Genomic DNA, 14630 nt, shown 5'->3' with positions numbered 1-14630 from the left:
AATAAGCTATGTTTCTGTATTTTATCTTACTTTGCTTGCTTGTGTTATCAATTTTACTTAACAATTAAATTATATACATTACTTTTTCCTGTAGCTCATGGAAATTACAAAACTTCATGATTTTCTAATTAAAATATCCTAATAACCAAGTTACAGATGTGTTGTTTTGCATAAAGTGGATAATATCTTACATATCTAAATGTGATATATTTTTACATATATAATATATATATATATATATACATGAATATCGTAAGTTCCAGATTTTCTAAAGCCATTACAAAAAGAAACCTGCTTGAATATGCGTACTCGGTGGAAAGCATAAATACAAGAGATGACAACTTATACCACTCTTACACTGCCAATAACAACATCGATTCGTGTAATGTTTATATAGAAAATTTATTGCTCGTAATCACAAAAGATTAAAAATAAAGTGTATGTACATGTAAAAATGTTATAAGCTAAAACAATTAAAACCCGTTTGTTTATTCAAGCAGGTATAGTTACTACAGTGAGTAACAATAATTACACAAACGGGGAAAGATTGATGTATTAATAAATGTGTAATGAATCGATCCAACAAGTGGATAACATTACAAAATATGGAGCAAGAAATACGGTTCAACAAAAATGTTATGCCATTAGAAGCCAACAGATGAATAACAATGCCACCCATAGAAACACTTTCGAAAGAAATTGCTCCTCTTCATAGTGGGGTGTTCCTGTAGCAGCTAAACAAGAACAACCACATGAATCTTTCAAATCGATTGTAAATGCAATCTGTGTGCACGAAGCTCAGAACTTCTTGTAATTTCTCTAGACATATACAGGGTACTTCTGAAATCATAGTACAATAAAAAAGGATAATTTGATACGCACCAAAAATTTTGTTTTATACTTTTCCACTTACTTCTTCGCAAGAAATTACCTCTTTCCTGGTTCTAGCACAATCCATGTGTAAACACCCTGTATATTTCTAAAGAAATTGCAGAAATTACTTGAGATTCACTTGCGTTATGCCTTACCTGCGCTTGGTCGTGTTTCTCCAAAATTAAAAGTCGATGTCAAAAATGCAAATGGAAATGTTCCAATACCAAACGACATGAAAGAATTATCACCGAATCCGAAACTGGAAAATCCGACGTTATTTTCGGATTCTGTTCTCTGCCCGGCAGGACGAGGTGGAACATTATTCCTGGAATAATACATTTAAGCACTTCGTGATTACCTTAGAAAATAAGTACCAAAAAGATGCAGCTGTATTGTTTTTTGGAAATTATATGCTGCATTCAAAGAGGAGGCAGCTCAAATGTTTTAAACGGAACAGTAAAAGTAAAAAATATATGTTTCACATTCGAGGTACAAATTTATTAACAAAAATATTAGTTAATTATGAATTTGTTACATGTTTGAAACATTACTTTATATTTAGTCGTTTTCTGCTAGTTTACTCAAATTGCCTAGAAGCGGAGCTGTCTCCTTATGGGAGCAATTCCTGTAATCCAGTATGAAATATGCGAATACGAAAAAAATATACCTAGGATCTTCATGCCTTGTATCTCCACGCCCATACAATGGAATGACTTTGTCTTTGCTGATAGCAGCTTTACAGACAGGACACACTTGCTTTATCGGACGGGTTTCTAACCATTGGTGCAAGCATGGCCAACTATATCGCAATGATTACAATAGTTTGTATTATGTCACGAACAATCATCGTACACGTACATATAAAGCTTTCATAATTGTGATCTTACCAAAACAAATGTCCGCACATACTAATAACTGCATCTTTGGCAGTGTCGAGACAAATATTGCATTCGAAGGTTCGATTATCCTTTTCTGTTTCCCCCGTGGAAGAGTCCCATGATTTTGACGGACCTGCCTCTTCTTTTGTAGTGCTCATTTCGACGGATTTTCTTTATAAACCAAGTCACCTACAATTACTACACAGTATATAATTATGAACGAAAAATAGTAAAAAAAAAAAAAAGGACACCGTCAGACGTGCAACTACTACTTATTCGACGTTCTCGCATTCCGCAATGACAAAGTCAAAGAATTTCGTTGTTGTATCTGCTTTTTATCGCTTGGCATTGACATTATCACGGGCAAGAAAATGATTAGTATTAGACAACGATGTGACAGTATCCAGGCGGTCGTAATTGTGTAACGGGCGATCGTCGAAGAAAAAAAACGTTAAGATACGTGTGGACAGGTTAAGATTGCATATTGTTAAAGAAACGGTGTGATTTGGCGTTTACGATCGTGTAAATCCCGTGTCCCTCGAATCTGTTCTCGATCCCCGATGCAACATGCAACAAAGATCGGAAGTCATATGTTCCACAATAAGAAGCGTAGAAGCGAAAAATAGCATCGACGCGTTCCCGTACGTTACACTGCAATTGTATCGATCCAGTCGACGATCTGTCAAGCACGGGGCCGTCCCTTTGATCGGAATGAATTAGCTGAAAGATCGAGCGACGATCGAAAGTACATCGGGCCCGATTCTATTTGGCAAAGCAAAGGTCGCGCGAGCCCCGTCAAAATATGAATCGAGCAGTGCCTGCCATTGCTGACATAATTCGTGTCACTTACTTCGGGTCTTTCGAATGCGGGGGCCCCCTTTGCGCGCTGTTACCCTTTCGCAGACACGACACTCTTTCGAAATAGGATCGGCCGTACAATCACGTACACCACAGTCGCAATTGCGCAAGTGCCCTCAAATGATTTTCATGATTTTTCGCGAAACGGATGTTCGGAATAACACGTAAGAGATTGGACGACGAAGCGTCACCGCTTATCCGCCCCGAAACGTTATCGTCGACGATCGTGCTCGAACGTGCGAACGTTCGCGCGATCTGTACGGTTTATTTTAATCAGATCAGACCTCGACCGAGCCCACAGTTGTCCATCCGTGATATTTAATATGGTTACTTTAAAACCACCACTTGATTAACGCTGTACCGTAGCCGAGCACCGTCTCCAACACTTTATCGACCTGTACCTGGAACACGATTCAAAAAGCTTCCGCGTCGGATCGATAGAGTACGCTCGAGTACCGTAGAACCTGCGCTTCGCAGATCGTTCGAACCGTTTCGACGCGGATTCAAGTTGTTGACACAAATTCGATACGTTGCAACGATCGTTCGATCACGGTTCTATTAAATGTAAATACCGAAAAAACATTATATTCGAGCGGACGTCGAAGAAAGGATCGCAAGGTATCGGCGATGCTATGGTTAACTCGTAATCGATTTTTCTATCACCATGGCGTTAAAGGATAACCGTGCTGTTTACATTGCAGTCAATGTCGTAGGATAGTTTGGCGCGACGAATGATCTCATTTATCAATACCGAGCACGTGCGGGGAGTTCGAATTAGGTAGATCAATATAAGATCGTTTCCAGAATGAAGTCGGAAGACTTAGGATTGTCGCCGCTGACCTCTTCGGGGAAGTTGGAGAGTCCACTGTCCTCGAGGCTGAAGATGAGCATGTACGGGCGACAGAGGAAGACAACCGGAAAGAACGTCGCGTCGCCGCTTCTTATGCAGCGGCAGTCGATTCGGATAATCGACGAGAACTCTGACGTCACCCCGAAGATACTGAGCCATCCTAAATACAGCGCGATCGACGAGCGGAACATCACGGCTCTGGAAATGATCGGTTTGATCCGAGTCGGTAGCACCGGCCATTTGTCCTCCAGCTCCACGATCGACAACCTGAAGAAGAGCTCGTCCATGCTGGTCAGGACCTCCTCGCTTCCGGCCAGCTCGATGATCATGGAGGCCATGCAGTTCGAGAGCTTCTGGTCCACGCAGCTCACCGATTCTCGCAGCATCGATACCGTCGACAAAGCACCGTCGCAGTTCTACCTGCCTAGGTAATCGCCGATCTGGTTTGAAAACTCGAATCTCCTGAAAGTCATTTTTCTCTGTCGCAGCATCGACCCGAATATATTCCCGTGCCGACCGGAAACCGTGACGATCACGCTCAGGGAGACGGAGACGTTCTTCATCTTTGAGATGCTACCGTACACCGGCGATCTGCGGACACCGGAGGGATTGGCGATCCGCAATGAGAACGAGATGTACGAGTACAAGACGACAGGGCCCGGATCGAACAGGAAGCTGGTCAACTCCGAGACCCAGACTCTGCAAGTTCTCACGAAGTCGCGTGGCACGTACCTCCGCTGCAACACGCGGAAGAACCAGGCGGCGTTCGTGAACAATTGGGTGATGCACGACGTCTATGCCGCGCCCGATCTGATGACAGAAAGGAACAATCTGTTGATTGTGCGCACCAAGGAGAGTATGGAACGACTGTGGGAGGAGGAGGTTTGAGTTTCTCGTACTGTATTTCGTATCACCTTAATATATATATATAATAATATTAATAATAATTAATAATAATTAATAATAATATATATAATATTATATATATTATATGTATATATATATATATATATATATTATTATATATATATATATATATTACCTTTCGTATCACCTTTTCATATCAGCTTAATGTAATTTAACCTTCTCTCCAGGAACTGCGAGACAAGTTGCCGCCGTTGGAACGTCATAAGAAAACAAAGGCGCCGGAGGAGCAGCTAGAGGAGATCTTCCAAAACGTGAATTTCGCGAACGCGGTGCGAGTAATGGAACGCATCATATCCAACAACATCTTCATTAACGCGCAGAAGCGTTTCATTGGCTTGATCAAGCAAGACCCTTGCAGCTTAGACCTGGAGTTCACCTACAGCCTGGACTTGCTCTGGAAACACAAATTTGAAATGAGCGAAGGCCGTCCGGTGACTTCGTTCCGCTGGAGTTACGTCATGTCGAACATTCTGGCGGTGGGCTACGGAGCACGGGCACATTCGGAGATCAAGGACGGAGTATTGTTGATCTGGTCGGCAAAGAATCCTCATCTGCCGGGGCGTTGGTACGAGTTCGAGAGTCCTATATCGGACTTGGACTGGAGTCGCGATCGGCCGAACTTATTAGCCATTGGATTCAACGACGGCCAGATCAAGGTGCTGGACGTGAGCACTATTCACAAGAATGTGATCCGGCAAAGCGAGAGGATCACGTCTCCATCTTGTTCGCCGCAGTGGCAAGTCCAATGGTGGCCCGGGGACGAGCACTTCGACTACCAGGAGCAGATCTACACGTGCGACCAGGACGGTCATATATTCTGCTACCAATACGCCGAGAACTTCTTATCGACTACTATCATGAAGATCTACAGGATAGAGGGCACACTACCGGGGGTAGCAAGAACCTCTCACTGCGTCGGTCACGATACGCTGATTAATCGAAGTCCGGGGGCGTTGGTGCTCCGCAGACACCCCACACTGAGCGCCGTTTACTTTGTCGGCTCCGACGAAGGCTGCATCTACAAGTGCTCGACGAATTACCTGTATCAGCACATCGAGAGCTTCCTGGCCCACGACGGCCCCGTATACTCGATAATGTTCTCCTCGTTCTGCCCGAAGATCTTCCTAACGTGCGGCGCCGATTGGTGCACCAGAATCTGGGCCGAGGGCCTCGCGGAGCCTCTGATCACGCTGTCCACCGCGATGGCATGCGTCCGGTACGCAGCCTGGTGCCCCACCCACTCCACGATCATCGTGTCCATCGTCAACAACGAGATTTGCATTTGGGATATCCGCAGAAAAATTCACACCCCCGCGTCCGTCACGGTGTCGCCGAAGAGTGCCAGATTGGTGATGGTGGATTTCACGGCAGATGGCAACCGACTGGTGACCGCGGATATGAATGGCAACGTGTTCGTTTACAACTTGGAGGGAATGCCGTTTCCACCGTACAATCAGGAACAGGTGTTGATCGAGTCGATTGAAAAAGCATTGGTCACCAAGCCGCTGCTGCTGCGCAAACTGCGGAAGCTTGGGCCGCCGTTCCAGACAGAGGAAGGGATTTAACGTTTCGGAGGTGGATCCTTAATCTTCTTTTCATATTCCTGTCATTTAAAGTCAACCTCCTACCGGTTCTACTCCAATAATTTCGATCGACTCTTAGATAGTTCGGTAACCCTGGATGCTAACTGGATTGGTCTCAAGCTAAAAAAAAAAGTAGGCGACCTATCGTGGTTCCATAGCCGATATTACTTGACACGATGGTATTATGATTTTATCTACACGCGGGTGACGTATAGTTATCTACATGCAGGCCGAGCAAACGACCCAGCTGCACAATACAATATATCAAAATGCACATAATCTGACGACAATAATTCTTTTGTAGATGGATGCGTAGAGGACGCGCGAAGTTCGTTGTCACGGTGAAACAGGCAGTGTACGAAAAGCTACAGAATATCCCTTATAAGATTCTAGGAGCGAAACGACATTCTAACGAGCAACGTACGAACGACGACGATGCGAATTTGCGGACCACCGTACGTAATTACGGGGGGCCCTATGGGATGCCTGAAACTGCCTTATCGACGGAGCAGCCCGCGGGCGAAATCCAGCACGTGGGGACCCCTCTCGGTCCCCCGAAGCGAAGCGTGGCCCGAGGCCTCTTATGATTCGCGCAAAGCACGGAAAGCAAAGCGACCATTTCGATTCAGGATGGGACTCCGGTACCGGGGCCCACTCTGGGCCCTGGTAGGCAGGCGAGTCGGCACGGATGGCTGGCTGGCTTGCTCGGAGGAGTTGCAGGAGAGTGCCATGGTAGAGGGGCTTCCATGGCTGCTGCCGCTCGCGGGCACGAACCGCGCTACCGCCGTCAGCAGCCAGTCTTATTACGCCCGCACTCAACTACGCGAACTAAGTACTCTTCTTAGGCCGGGCAAACGTCGCGCGAGAGCAACAATCGCGGGCTAACCCACGCGAATCGGACGCGCCTCGGAAAACCGGTGCCTGGTTCGTGCGCAGACAGTCTCGCACGCCTTCAGGGGGTTACCAGTCTCTTTTCGCATTGGACACACACACGGCTGGCTCCCCCCGTCGGGCTCTCGAACTTTTCGTAAACGAATCTCTGGAATAAAGTTAGCGAGAGAGAAAGAGAGAGAGAGAGAGAGAGAGAGAGAGAGCTCCGGACGAGGATCTCCGCCCGGTTCGATCGGCGGCCGAGGACCTGCTGCCCGGCCAGAAGGTAACTCTAGAACGTTTCTTTCTTTATTCGATCACCCGACCCGATAACCGCCTGCTTTGGCATGCAGATACATTCCCTCGATACTATTTGTCTCCCCGGGAATCTTCTTTTTTAACCACTCACAATGCCCCCTCGACGAATCGCGTTACCGCCGTCCCGGCCTTAGAAACATTGTTACACGGATCGCTGCTACGTAAATCGCGTCGAAACCAGCGAACAGAACGTTTTGAAATATTATTTTCGTTATCTCGATTCCTGAAAGCTTGTATCGCGTCTTTTCTTCGCGCGACGTTTAAAGTATCGTTGCTCCAGCGAAAAGACTACGTTCGAGAAGTCGGAATATTTAACAATTAACAGTAATTAACAGAATATTTTGCGGTGTTGCGGTTCGTAGAAAAGTATAAAGATATCGTTACAAGTGCGCGACAGTTCCAGCGTCGAAAATTTGAATTCGACCTTCTAGTCTGGTAGCTGTATATACCGTTCGACCTACCGTAGCCTAAACAGTGACACATCCGCCGCCCGTGTCAATTCGACGAATCAAAATTCGACAGGCGCGCGTGCGGCCCGGAATGTCAGTTTCACCCGTGGTTCGTGAGAGTCGAAACGCGATCGTTTGTGCCCGCGGTGAAAAAAAATGTCACCGGCGAGGATGTCCTGCGAGGTTCTTTGGGACGATTAGCTTCGTTCGGTTGTCAGTAGAAACACGTCCGCATTAACATCGCCGGTCATTACGTTGTTTGTCGCGCGCCAAGAATTCGCGGCCACGCATACCGAGCTGTCACACGATAACCGCGTGTCACGAATCCGTCGTATATATTTTGATTCGACGTGCCTCGTTTCAACGAAACCGGTAGCCGAACATGTTCGACGGAAAAGTAAGTTCGTCGATCTTCGCGCGTTTCCTTCGAAAACGAAGGGGAAAAAAGGTTAGAAAGGAAGGACGCGGGAGAAAATTTGCGTTTCCATGAAACGGTGGATTTCCGTGAAGAATCGATAGAGGTCTCTTCCGAGTGAATATAAAGTCCCGCGACACGTCGAAACGTCGCGTTGTTCGAATATAACAATCGCGTCAACGCGGAGCAGAATAATTAATCTTGCAAATATCGTGTTTTAAAATTAAAAAGAAATAGGGAACGGATGCGACGCGATATTAAAATACGATCGTTCGAGTTGTGTTCCGATCGATGAAAAATCTGCGACACACGGTTGAGCTATCATTTGTTCAAGAAACTTCGTAAACAAACATCGCAGATTCCCGATAAGATTTACGTGAACCCGCTAAGTCGAGTGCGACGTCCGACGAAGAATATATATATTAAATATATAATTAATATATATAATTAATATACATATATTAATTAAATATATTTATTTAAAAACAGAATTTCTTCCTGTTCGTTCGATGAATTTCGAAAAAGCGAGTACAATATCTCCTTCGATTTGTAGAGGGACGTCGTTTGCGAAACCGGATGTCGCAAAGTTGACCGAACGGTCGACAGAGGGATATTTATGAGCATCGAGTCCGCCGATAAGTCACGTGACACGTGATCCTGATTTCCTGTCAATGATTTGTCGCAGATCGCCGCCGCGTACTGTTCGGTCCCGGTGCATCCACTATCTCTGCGGTGAACGCGGTCAGCGTGAAGACTGCTTAATAGCGAGGAACATGTGCAACCAGGGAATAGTAGCGAAGCCGATGTTGCCGGGGCACGAGCTACACTGTGACCACTCTGTTCGCGACGAACCCTGACCGATTCCACGCTCGTCTCTCCAGCTGACCGGGTACACCACGCCGGGCGAAGGAGGTGCGGAACGCGGCAACGGTGAATCCTCCGAAAATCGTGCACGTTCGCGGCGCGCGCGCGCGCGGCGGTAAAAGTGTCGTTTCGAGTTTACAAGCACGGTGTAGAGAACGAGAGAGTGCCCGGGGAGCGGTGTGTTCGCGAGATTACACGTTTCCTCGAACATTCGGTACGCTATGAACATCGACGTCCTGGGATCCAACGGGTGGTTCGCAAGTAAGTACCCGCACGTTTCTCTTTAATCGTCGAGCTATCCTATATATTCGACGGGCTAACCGAAAACATTTTTTCCGACATATCTTCTTTCGAACTAATAGGGTTGATAGGGTTGGACAAAATGGCGGTCGTATCGTTTGAATTTCGGTGCGCAGCGACGCGAATACACATGCGCAGAAAAGACAATGGTTTCGAACAATTCTAAACCCTCGATTTTACAATTTCACTCGTTCCGATTGTATAAACAATCGCGGCAACGAGGAGCAAAATAATTAATCTTGCAAATGTCGCGTTTTAAAATAAAAAAAATGTAGGGAATAGATGCGACGCGATATTGAAATACGATCGTTCAAGTTGCGTTTCGATCGATGAAAAATCTGCGACGCACGATTGAGCTATCATTTATTCGAGAAACTTCGTAAACAAACACCGCAGATTCCCGATAAGATTTACGTAAACCCGCTAAGTCGAGTGCGACGTCCGACGAAGAATAAAGTATCCATTACAATGATAGGTTATGTAATTACGCGCGCGCATCTTTCTCTGCGCATTCAATCGTGCGTATCCGTTATGTCGTTTAAATAACCTGTACCGCGGCCATTACCATAATTATATTGCTTCGAGCGTCGGTTAGTATTACTATTTTCCATATTTTACTGGTTATTCGTTTCTTTGTTTACACGATGCAATCGATCGCCTCGGGGACGCGTTATCTACCGTCCTGGATCTTCAAAATAGTATCTCCCGCCATTTTTTTTTTCGCGGCGGGAATATTCTTACTCAAAGATACAAATACGTTGTTTCACGTTATTAAGGAGTAATTATCAAAATTATGCAATATATATCTTGCCAAATCAATGAACGAAGGCAAGATATATTGTATATATTATTATATAATAATATAATATAATATAATATAATATAATATAATATAATATAATATAATATATAATAATAAATGTAATTCAATATATATGTATATATATATATTGTATAATATATTGTGTATATATTGTACAGATTATACAAAAGTATTACGGACGTAATTTGTCAAAAAATACAAATACGTTATTTTTACTTTTATTAAGGACTAATTATCAAAATTATGCAATATATATTATACAAATTATACAAAAGTATTACAGACTTAATTAGTCAAAAAATGCCTCATTTTCTACACCAAAACGTTTAAGAACCCGATTTAATCGCGGGGTCGAAGCGTTCGCCGCGACGGAAAGAACAATTCCTCCGGTGTTCTTTTGCCGGTTATTACGATCTATTTATCAATCTCCGTGGCTCTGGTACCCTGGGAGCGTTCACGAAACGCGATATCCCCCGCCGATAAAATCGCGGCGCGGAGGTTAGAGAGCGTCCCGCGGGTTCAAAAAGTCCCGCGATTTTTCGGTCCATAGGCGTAGCAGGAAGGATCTGTTGTTCGACCCCGGGGTGTCAGCCGGCTAATTAACATTTTTCTGCCGGGGGCTAACGGGCCATTGTCGCCTCGATACACGTAACAAAGTGCTTATCTCGGGCCGGCCGCGCGCCACGTCCGTGTAACCCAATTAACGTCTCCAATTATACATTTTAGGGGAAGATTAACGAGCGTGGCAGGCCGAGAGAACCGTGGCACCGCGTTCCTCTCCCCGCCGCGAAACGCTCTCGTTCGCCTAATTGCGATCGGAGATCGATCCGACATAGCCGAATCCACATAATGCACTCGTTATCTTGGCCCTCGGTCCCCCCTCCCCTAACCTCCTCCCTCGTAAGGCCTGGTAAGGCCCGATCGGTAATGGACCCCGCCTATTGACCTAATCGCGATCATGCATCACTGTCCTCTATCTTCATCTGATCCCGGCCGTGCACGCCTTTGGCCGCATTCTTTCGTTACCGTTTCTGGACGAACCGTGGATTCCGTGGTTCTTATCTGCCGACAGACTTTTCGGGGGTGGGGACGGGTGGGGGGACTTTCTTCCTAGTTCCCTTTATTACATTTCGGTTCCTTGTTCGAACAACGTGGACAGGTGCGAGATGGTAGCGGATAAACAGGCTCGTACGTACGATTTCTAATGCCCTGGGAACTCGATAAAGTTCCCGCAGGGAAACGACGGACAGCGACCGGACAACCGGTCGGACATCTTCGGGGGACCCGTGAGTAGTCGACCGAGGAACCATCGAAAGTCTCGACCCGCGAGAGTCGGCCGCGGAGTCCGTAAAGCTCCGTGGAAGCTGTTGGATAACTGGAAAGTACCACACAATAGGCGATGGTTCGCCGGCCGAATAAAGTCGGCTGGCTGGAAAATGTCGAGAGAGAGCAGAGCCGGGTTGCCAAACTGTTCTCCTCGCCGCTGTTATCTACCATCTCGTATATATTTATTTCTTCATCCCGCGGTTCGAGCAGGTCGCTTCTCCGACGATTTCAATTTGTTCGAATCCGCGAGGCGATCGTTCAACGGAGGAGGAAAACCGCGCGCGCGCGCGCCGGCGAGTATCCCGGGGTATTCGCCGTCGATTTTGCTAATCGAGGATAGAAAGTCGGGGCTTTCTCTCTGGGAACAGGGCGGCCCATTGATGCGGCACAGGGGGCCTCTCTCTGTCAGCGCGGTCGGAGCCGCGTCGGAACAGGACGAGCCGTGACACTGATCTTGAATTATGTTTCCGTGATCCGTCGGGCGCCGTTGATTCGATAACGACGCCTAAGAGCCAACGAACCGCTCGCTGTTCGCGCGAAGCGGCGGACCGTCGCGAATCGTGCGCGAATATAATATCCGCCGCGCGTTTATCAGATTTATATGTCGGTCGTTTACCCGGCCGTGCGCGAGGAAAGAGTTCACCCGTTCCTTGCGTCCCGCGCGCGCTCGCGGTTTATTTAGCCGTTTCGATCGTCGTCGTCGTCTCGCGGCCGCGCGACGTCGCGCGGATAAAGAAGAACAAGATCTAGAGAAAACGCGCGTGGGCTTCGTTATCGGTAATTTATGCACGAGCGGGCTAGCCGATAGTCGTCCTGCTCGTAACGGGCTGCACGGGCCACAATCGTATATCATCGCTCGCGGGATAATCAATTAATAAAGCGGAATAAATGATCGCTCCATCAGCGGACGGCCGGGGTATAAATATTGATCGATTCGCGTACCGATTATCGGCCGGCAAAAATTTACCACCTGTTTTCTGCCGGCTTGTCCCTCTCGTCGACGCGGAGGACGCGTCCCCAGGGATCGAACGTCGACGCCTTATCGCGCGGCGGCGGCATTGTTCGACGAATGAGGTGTCCGAAACTTTCGACAACGAGTTGTCGAAGTTGTTGGTTTTTTTTTTAATTTTTTCGGAAGGGTCCATCGATTCCACCGGAAGTTATGTAGCAATTGTTCGTGGCAGTCCTCGAGGATAACTGTGGCTAGCGAAACTACAGTATAATGTCTCCCTTACTGACGCTCGGATTGTCCACTAAATTGGATAATTTGGGAAGAGGAGATACGATTATTTGAGGTTATGTCAAGGTTATATTTGCTACAACTGTTTGCTAGAAACTGCTACAATTCTTCGTGGCAGTCCTCGAGGATAATTGTGGCTAGCGACGCTCTCCAAAAATTCATCCCCCTCGCGAATGTTTATACGCCACGGTCGGCGAACTCGATTTTGGCGCGGAGCTTTCGATTATTTGGGATTTTACGGACGTTTTGGATCTTTTGGGTTTAGCAAGGGGAAGGTTTGTCGGCGATAAAATGTTTTATGTTCTTATAGCTTGTCCGCGTTGATAGTTAACGTTTTATGCGCGATAAAACGTTGCCGGGAAACATCGTTCATGTTAAATCTATCGGTGTCGGTCAAATAACCTAATTCGTATTTTTAATTTAACAATTGTCGAGATGATGTGATAAATTTCTCCGTTCAAGCTCGTATTTTCTGATAAAGATGGCACAAAGTTTAATTTTAAAGTCTAATTTTAACGTCGAATTTTCCAAGGAAAGTAGATTTAACGTTAAAGGCTATACAGTAATGTCTCCCTTACTGACGCTCGGATTGTCCATAAAAGTTGGACAATTTGGGAAGAGGAGATACGATTATTTGAGGTTATGTCAAGATTATATTTGCTACAATTGTTTGCTAGAAACTGCTACAATTCCTCGTGGCAGTCCTCGAGGATAACTGTGGCTAGCGAAACTGCAATAATGTCTCCCTTACTGACGCTCAGATTGTCCACTAAAATGGACAATTTGGGAAGAGGAGATACGATTATTGGAGATTATGTCAAGGTTATATTTACTAGAAACTGCTACAATTCTTCGTGGCTGTCCTCGAAGATAACTGTGGCTAGCGAAATTACAGTAATGTCTCCCTTACTGACGCTCAGATTGTCCAATAAATTGGATAATTTGGGAAGAGGAGATACGATAATTTGAGATTATGTCAGGGTTATATTTGCTACAATTGTTTGCTAGAAACTGCTACAATTCTTCGTGGCAGTCCTCGAGGATAACTGTGGCTAGCGAAACTGCAGTAATGACTCCCTTACTGACGCTCGGATTGTCCACTAAAATGGACAATTTGGGATGAGGCGATACGATTGTTCGAGCCCTGCAGCTCGTTCTTCTAGTTGCTGACAATTCGAAACTATAATAAACGAACTGCAAGGCTCGAATAATCGTATCTCCTCTTCTCATATTGTCCTTTTCTGTGGACAATCTGAGCGTCGAATAGAGAGACATTACTGTATCTACGAAACGAAAGGGGTGTCGCGTATTTAAAAGTAATCCTCGTCGCGCGTACTCGTTATCAGAATCTTATCGTAGGTCTTCGATGATATTGACACGTTCGTCGCCCAGCGCAATTCGGTTGAGTCTCTCGTGGGGCCCAAATCCGACTGATGGAGCTGCTATAAATTATTATTTACTTTAATTTGCTTTACTTCAAATTAAATATTCACTATAAATTAGTAAAAAGTATAGTATAATATGTATATTTTTAGTATTTTCAAGTTGTATATCCTATATTCATATCTCAGTGCTTATTCCATTTGATTTCTTTTAAAATCCAACCGAAAGTCCTATAAATTGAATAAAAAGAGCGTCACCCATATTTGGGTGACAGGGGCCCCCACATAAGCATACCCGTCACCCGTCGATCTGGGTGACGCGACGACGAACGTGTTACATATTGTTTAAAAAGTGGATTCTTCGAGCGGAAGTTGGACGACGATAAACCGGCAGGTAGCGCGCTAATACCGCTGGAACCACGTCCTGTAGAATTTTGAACGGAACAGCTGGCATTAGATCGCGAGAACCGATCGATTTGTCGCGGGAACGAGCCGAGTGACGATCGAGATACCGGCGAGTAGGGCCCGCGAGAGTCCGGGGCCCGGAGTCGGTACCGTTTGCCGCTGATTCGATCACCGGGGGTTGCCATTAAATGGACAAATCCAACCGTCGAGCTGACCGGCTCTGCTCGCGAAGGCTCGCCGGCTAATCATTTGCACACAATCTGCCCCGG

At 46.0% G+C, this 14630-nt stretch overlaps 3 protein-coding genes across 13 annotated transcripts in view; 2 read left to right on the top strand and 1 right to left on the bottom strand.

Moving 5' to 3' along the window:
- Window positions 1–383: 383 nt before the first annotated feature.
- Window positions 384–3021, bottom strand: LOC117218110 (E3 ubiquitin-protein ligase RNF185). 9 transcript variants are annotated; one of them, XM_033466208.2, is made up of 5 exons: window positions 2894–3021; window positions 1761–1940; window positions 1541–1672; window positions 1029–1198; window positions 384–734 (listed from the first exon to the last, which is right to left on the bottom strand). In XM_033466208.2, the coding sequence occupies exons 2-5, from the start codon at window positions 1907–1909 to the stop codon at window positions 637–639; spliced, it is 549 nt and encodes a 182-aa protein (XP_033322099.1). In that variant the 5' UTR covers window positions 1910–1940; window positions 2894–3021; the 3' UTR covers window positions 384–636. The 9 variants fall into 9 exon arrangements, 7 of the variants coding, with proteins under 7 accessions (XP_033322099.1, XP_076382581.1, XP_033322097.1 ...); XM_076526466.1 differs by having other exon boundaries at window positions 1761–1949; window positions 2894–2991; XM_033466206.2 differs by having other exon boundaries at window positions 1761–1922; window positions 2602–2932.
- A 132-nt stretch (window positions 3022–3153) lies between these two features.
- LOC117218105 (dynein axonemal intermediate chain 4) lies at window positions 3154–6248 on the top strand. The gene is made up of 4 exons (XM_076526415.1): window positions 3154–3227; window positions 3311–3887; window positions 3948–4341; window positions 4554–6248. Exons 2-4 carry the CDS (start codon window positions 3415–3417, stop codon window positions 5949–5951), a joined length of 2265 nt encoding a protein of 754 aa, XP_076382530.1. The 5' UTR covers window positions 3154–3227; window positions 3311–3414; the 3' UTR covers window positions 5952–6248.
- Window positions 6249–6375: 127 nt separating this feature from the next.
- LOC117218107 (uncharacterized) overlaps window positions 6376–14630 on the top strand; it is a 135218-nt gene continuing 126963 nt past the window's right edge. For 2 of the 3 annotated variants that reach the window (XM_076526424.1, XM_033466199.2), the window contains exons 1-2: window positions 6376–7125; window positions 8707–9146. In XM_076526424.1, coding sequence (XP_076382539.1) covers window positions 9107–9146 — 40 coding nt within the window. In that variant the 5' untranslated portion in view covers window positions 6376–7125; window positions 8707–9106. Of the gene's footprint in view, window positions 7126–7672; window positions 8004–8706; window positions 9147–14630 lie in introns of those variants that run through there. The other variant, XM_076526428.1, reaches the window with a different exon arrangement.

This window comes from Megalopta genalis, chromosome 1 (assembly GCF_051020955.1).
Source record: "Megalopta genalis isolate 19385.01 chromosome 1, iyMegGena1_principal, whole genome shotgun sequence".
Classification (NCBI taxonomy): domain Eukaryota; kingdom Metazoa; phylum Arthropoda; class Insecta; order Hymenoptera; family Halictidae; genus Megalopta; species Megalopta genalis.
Note: the sequence above shows the minus strand (reverse complement) of the source record. Positions and strands in the feature narration are given on the sequence as shown.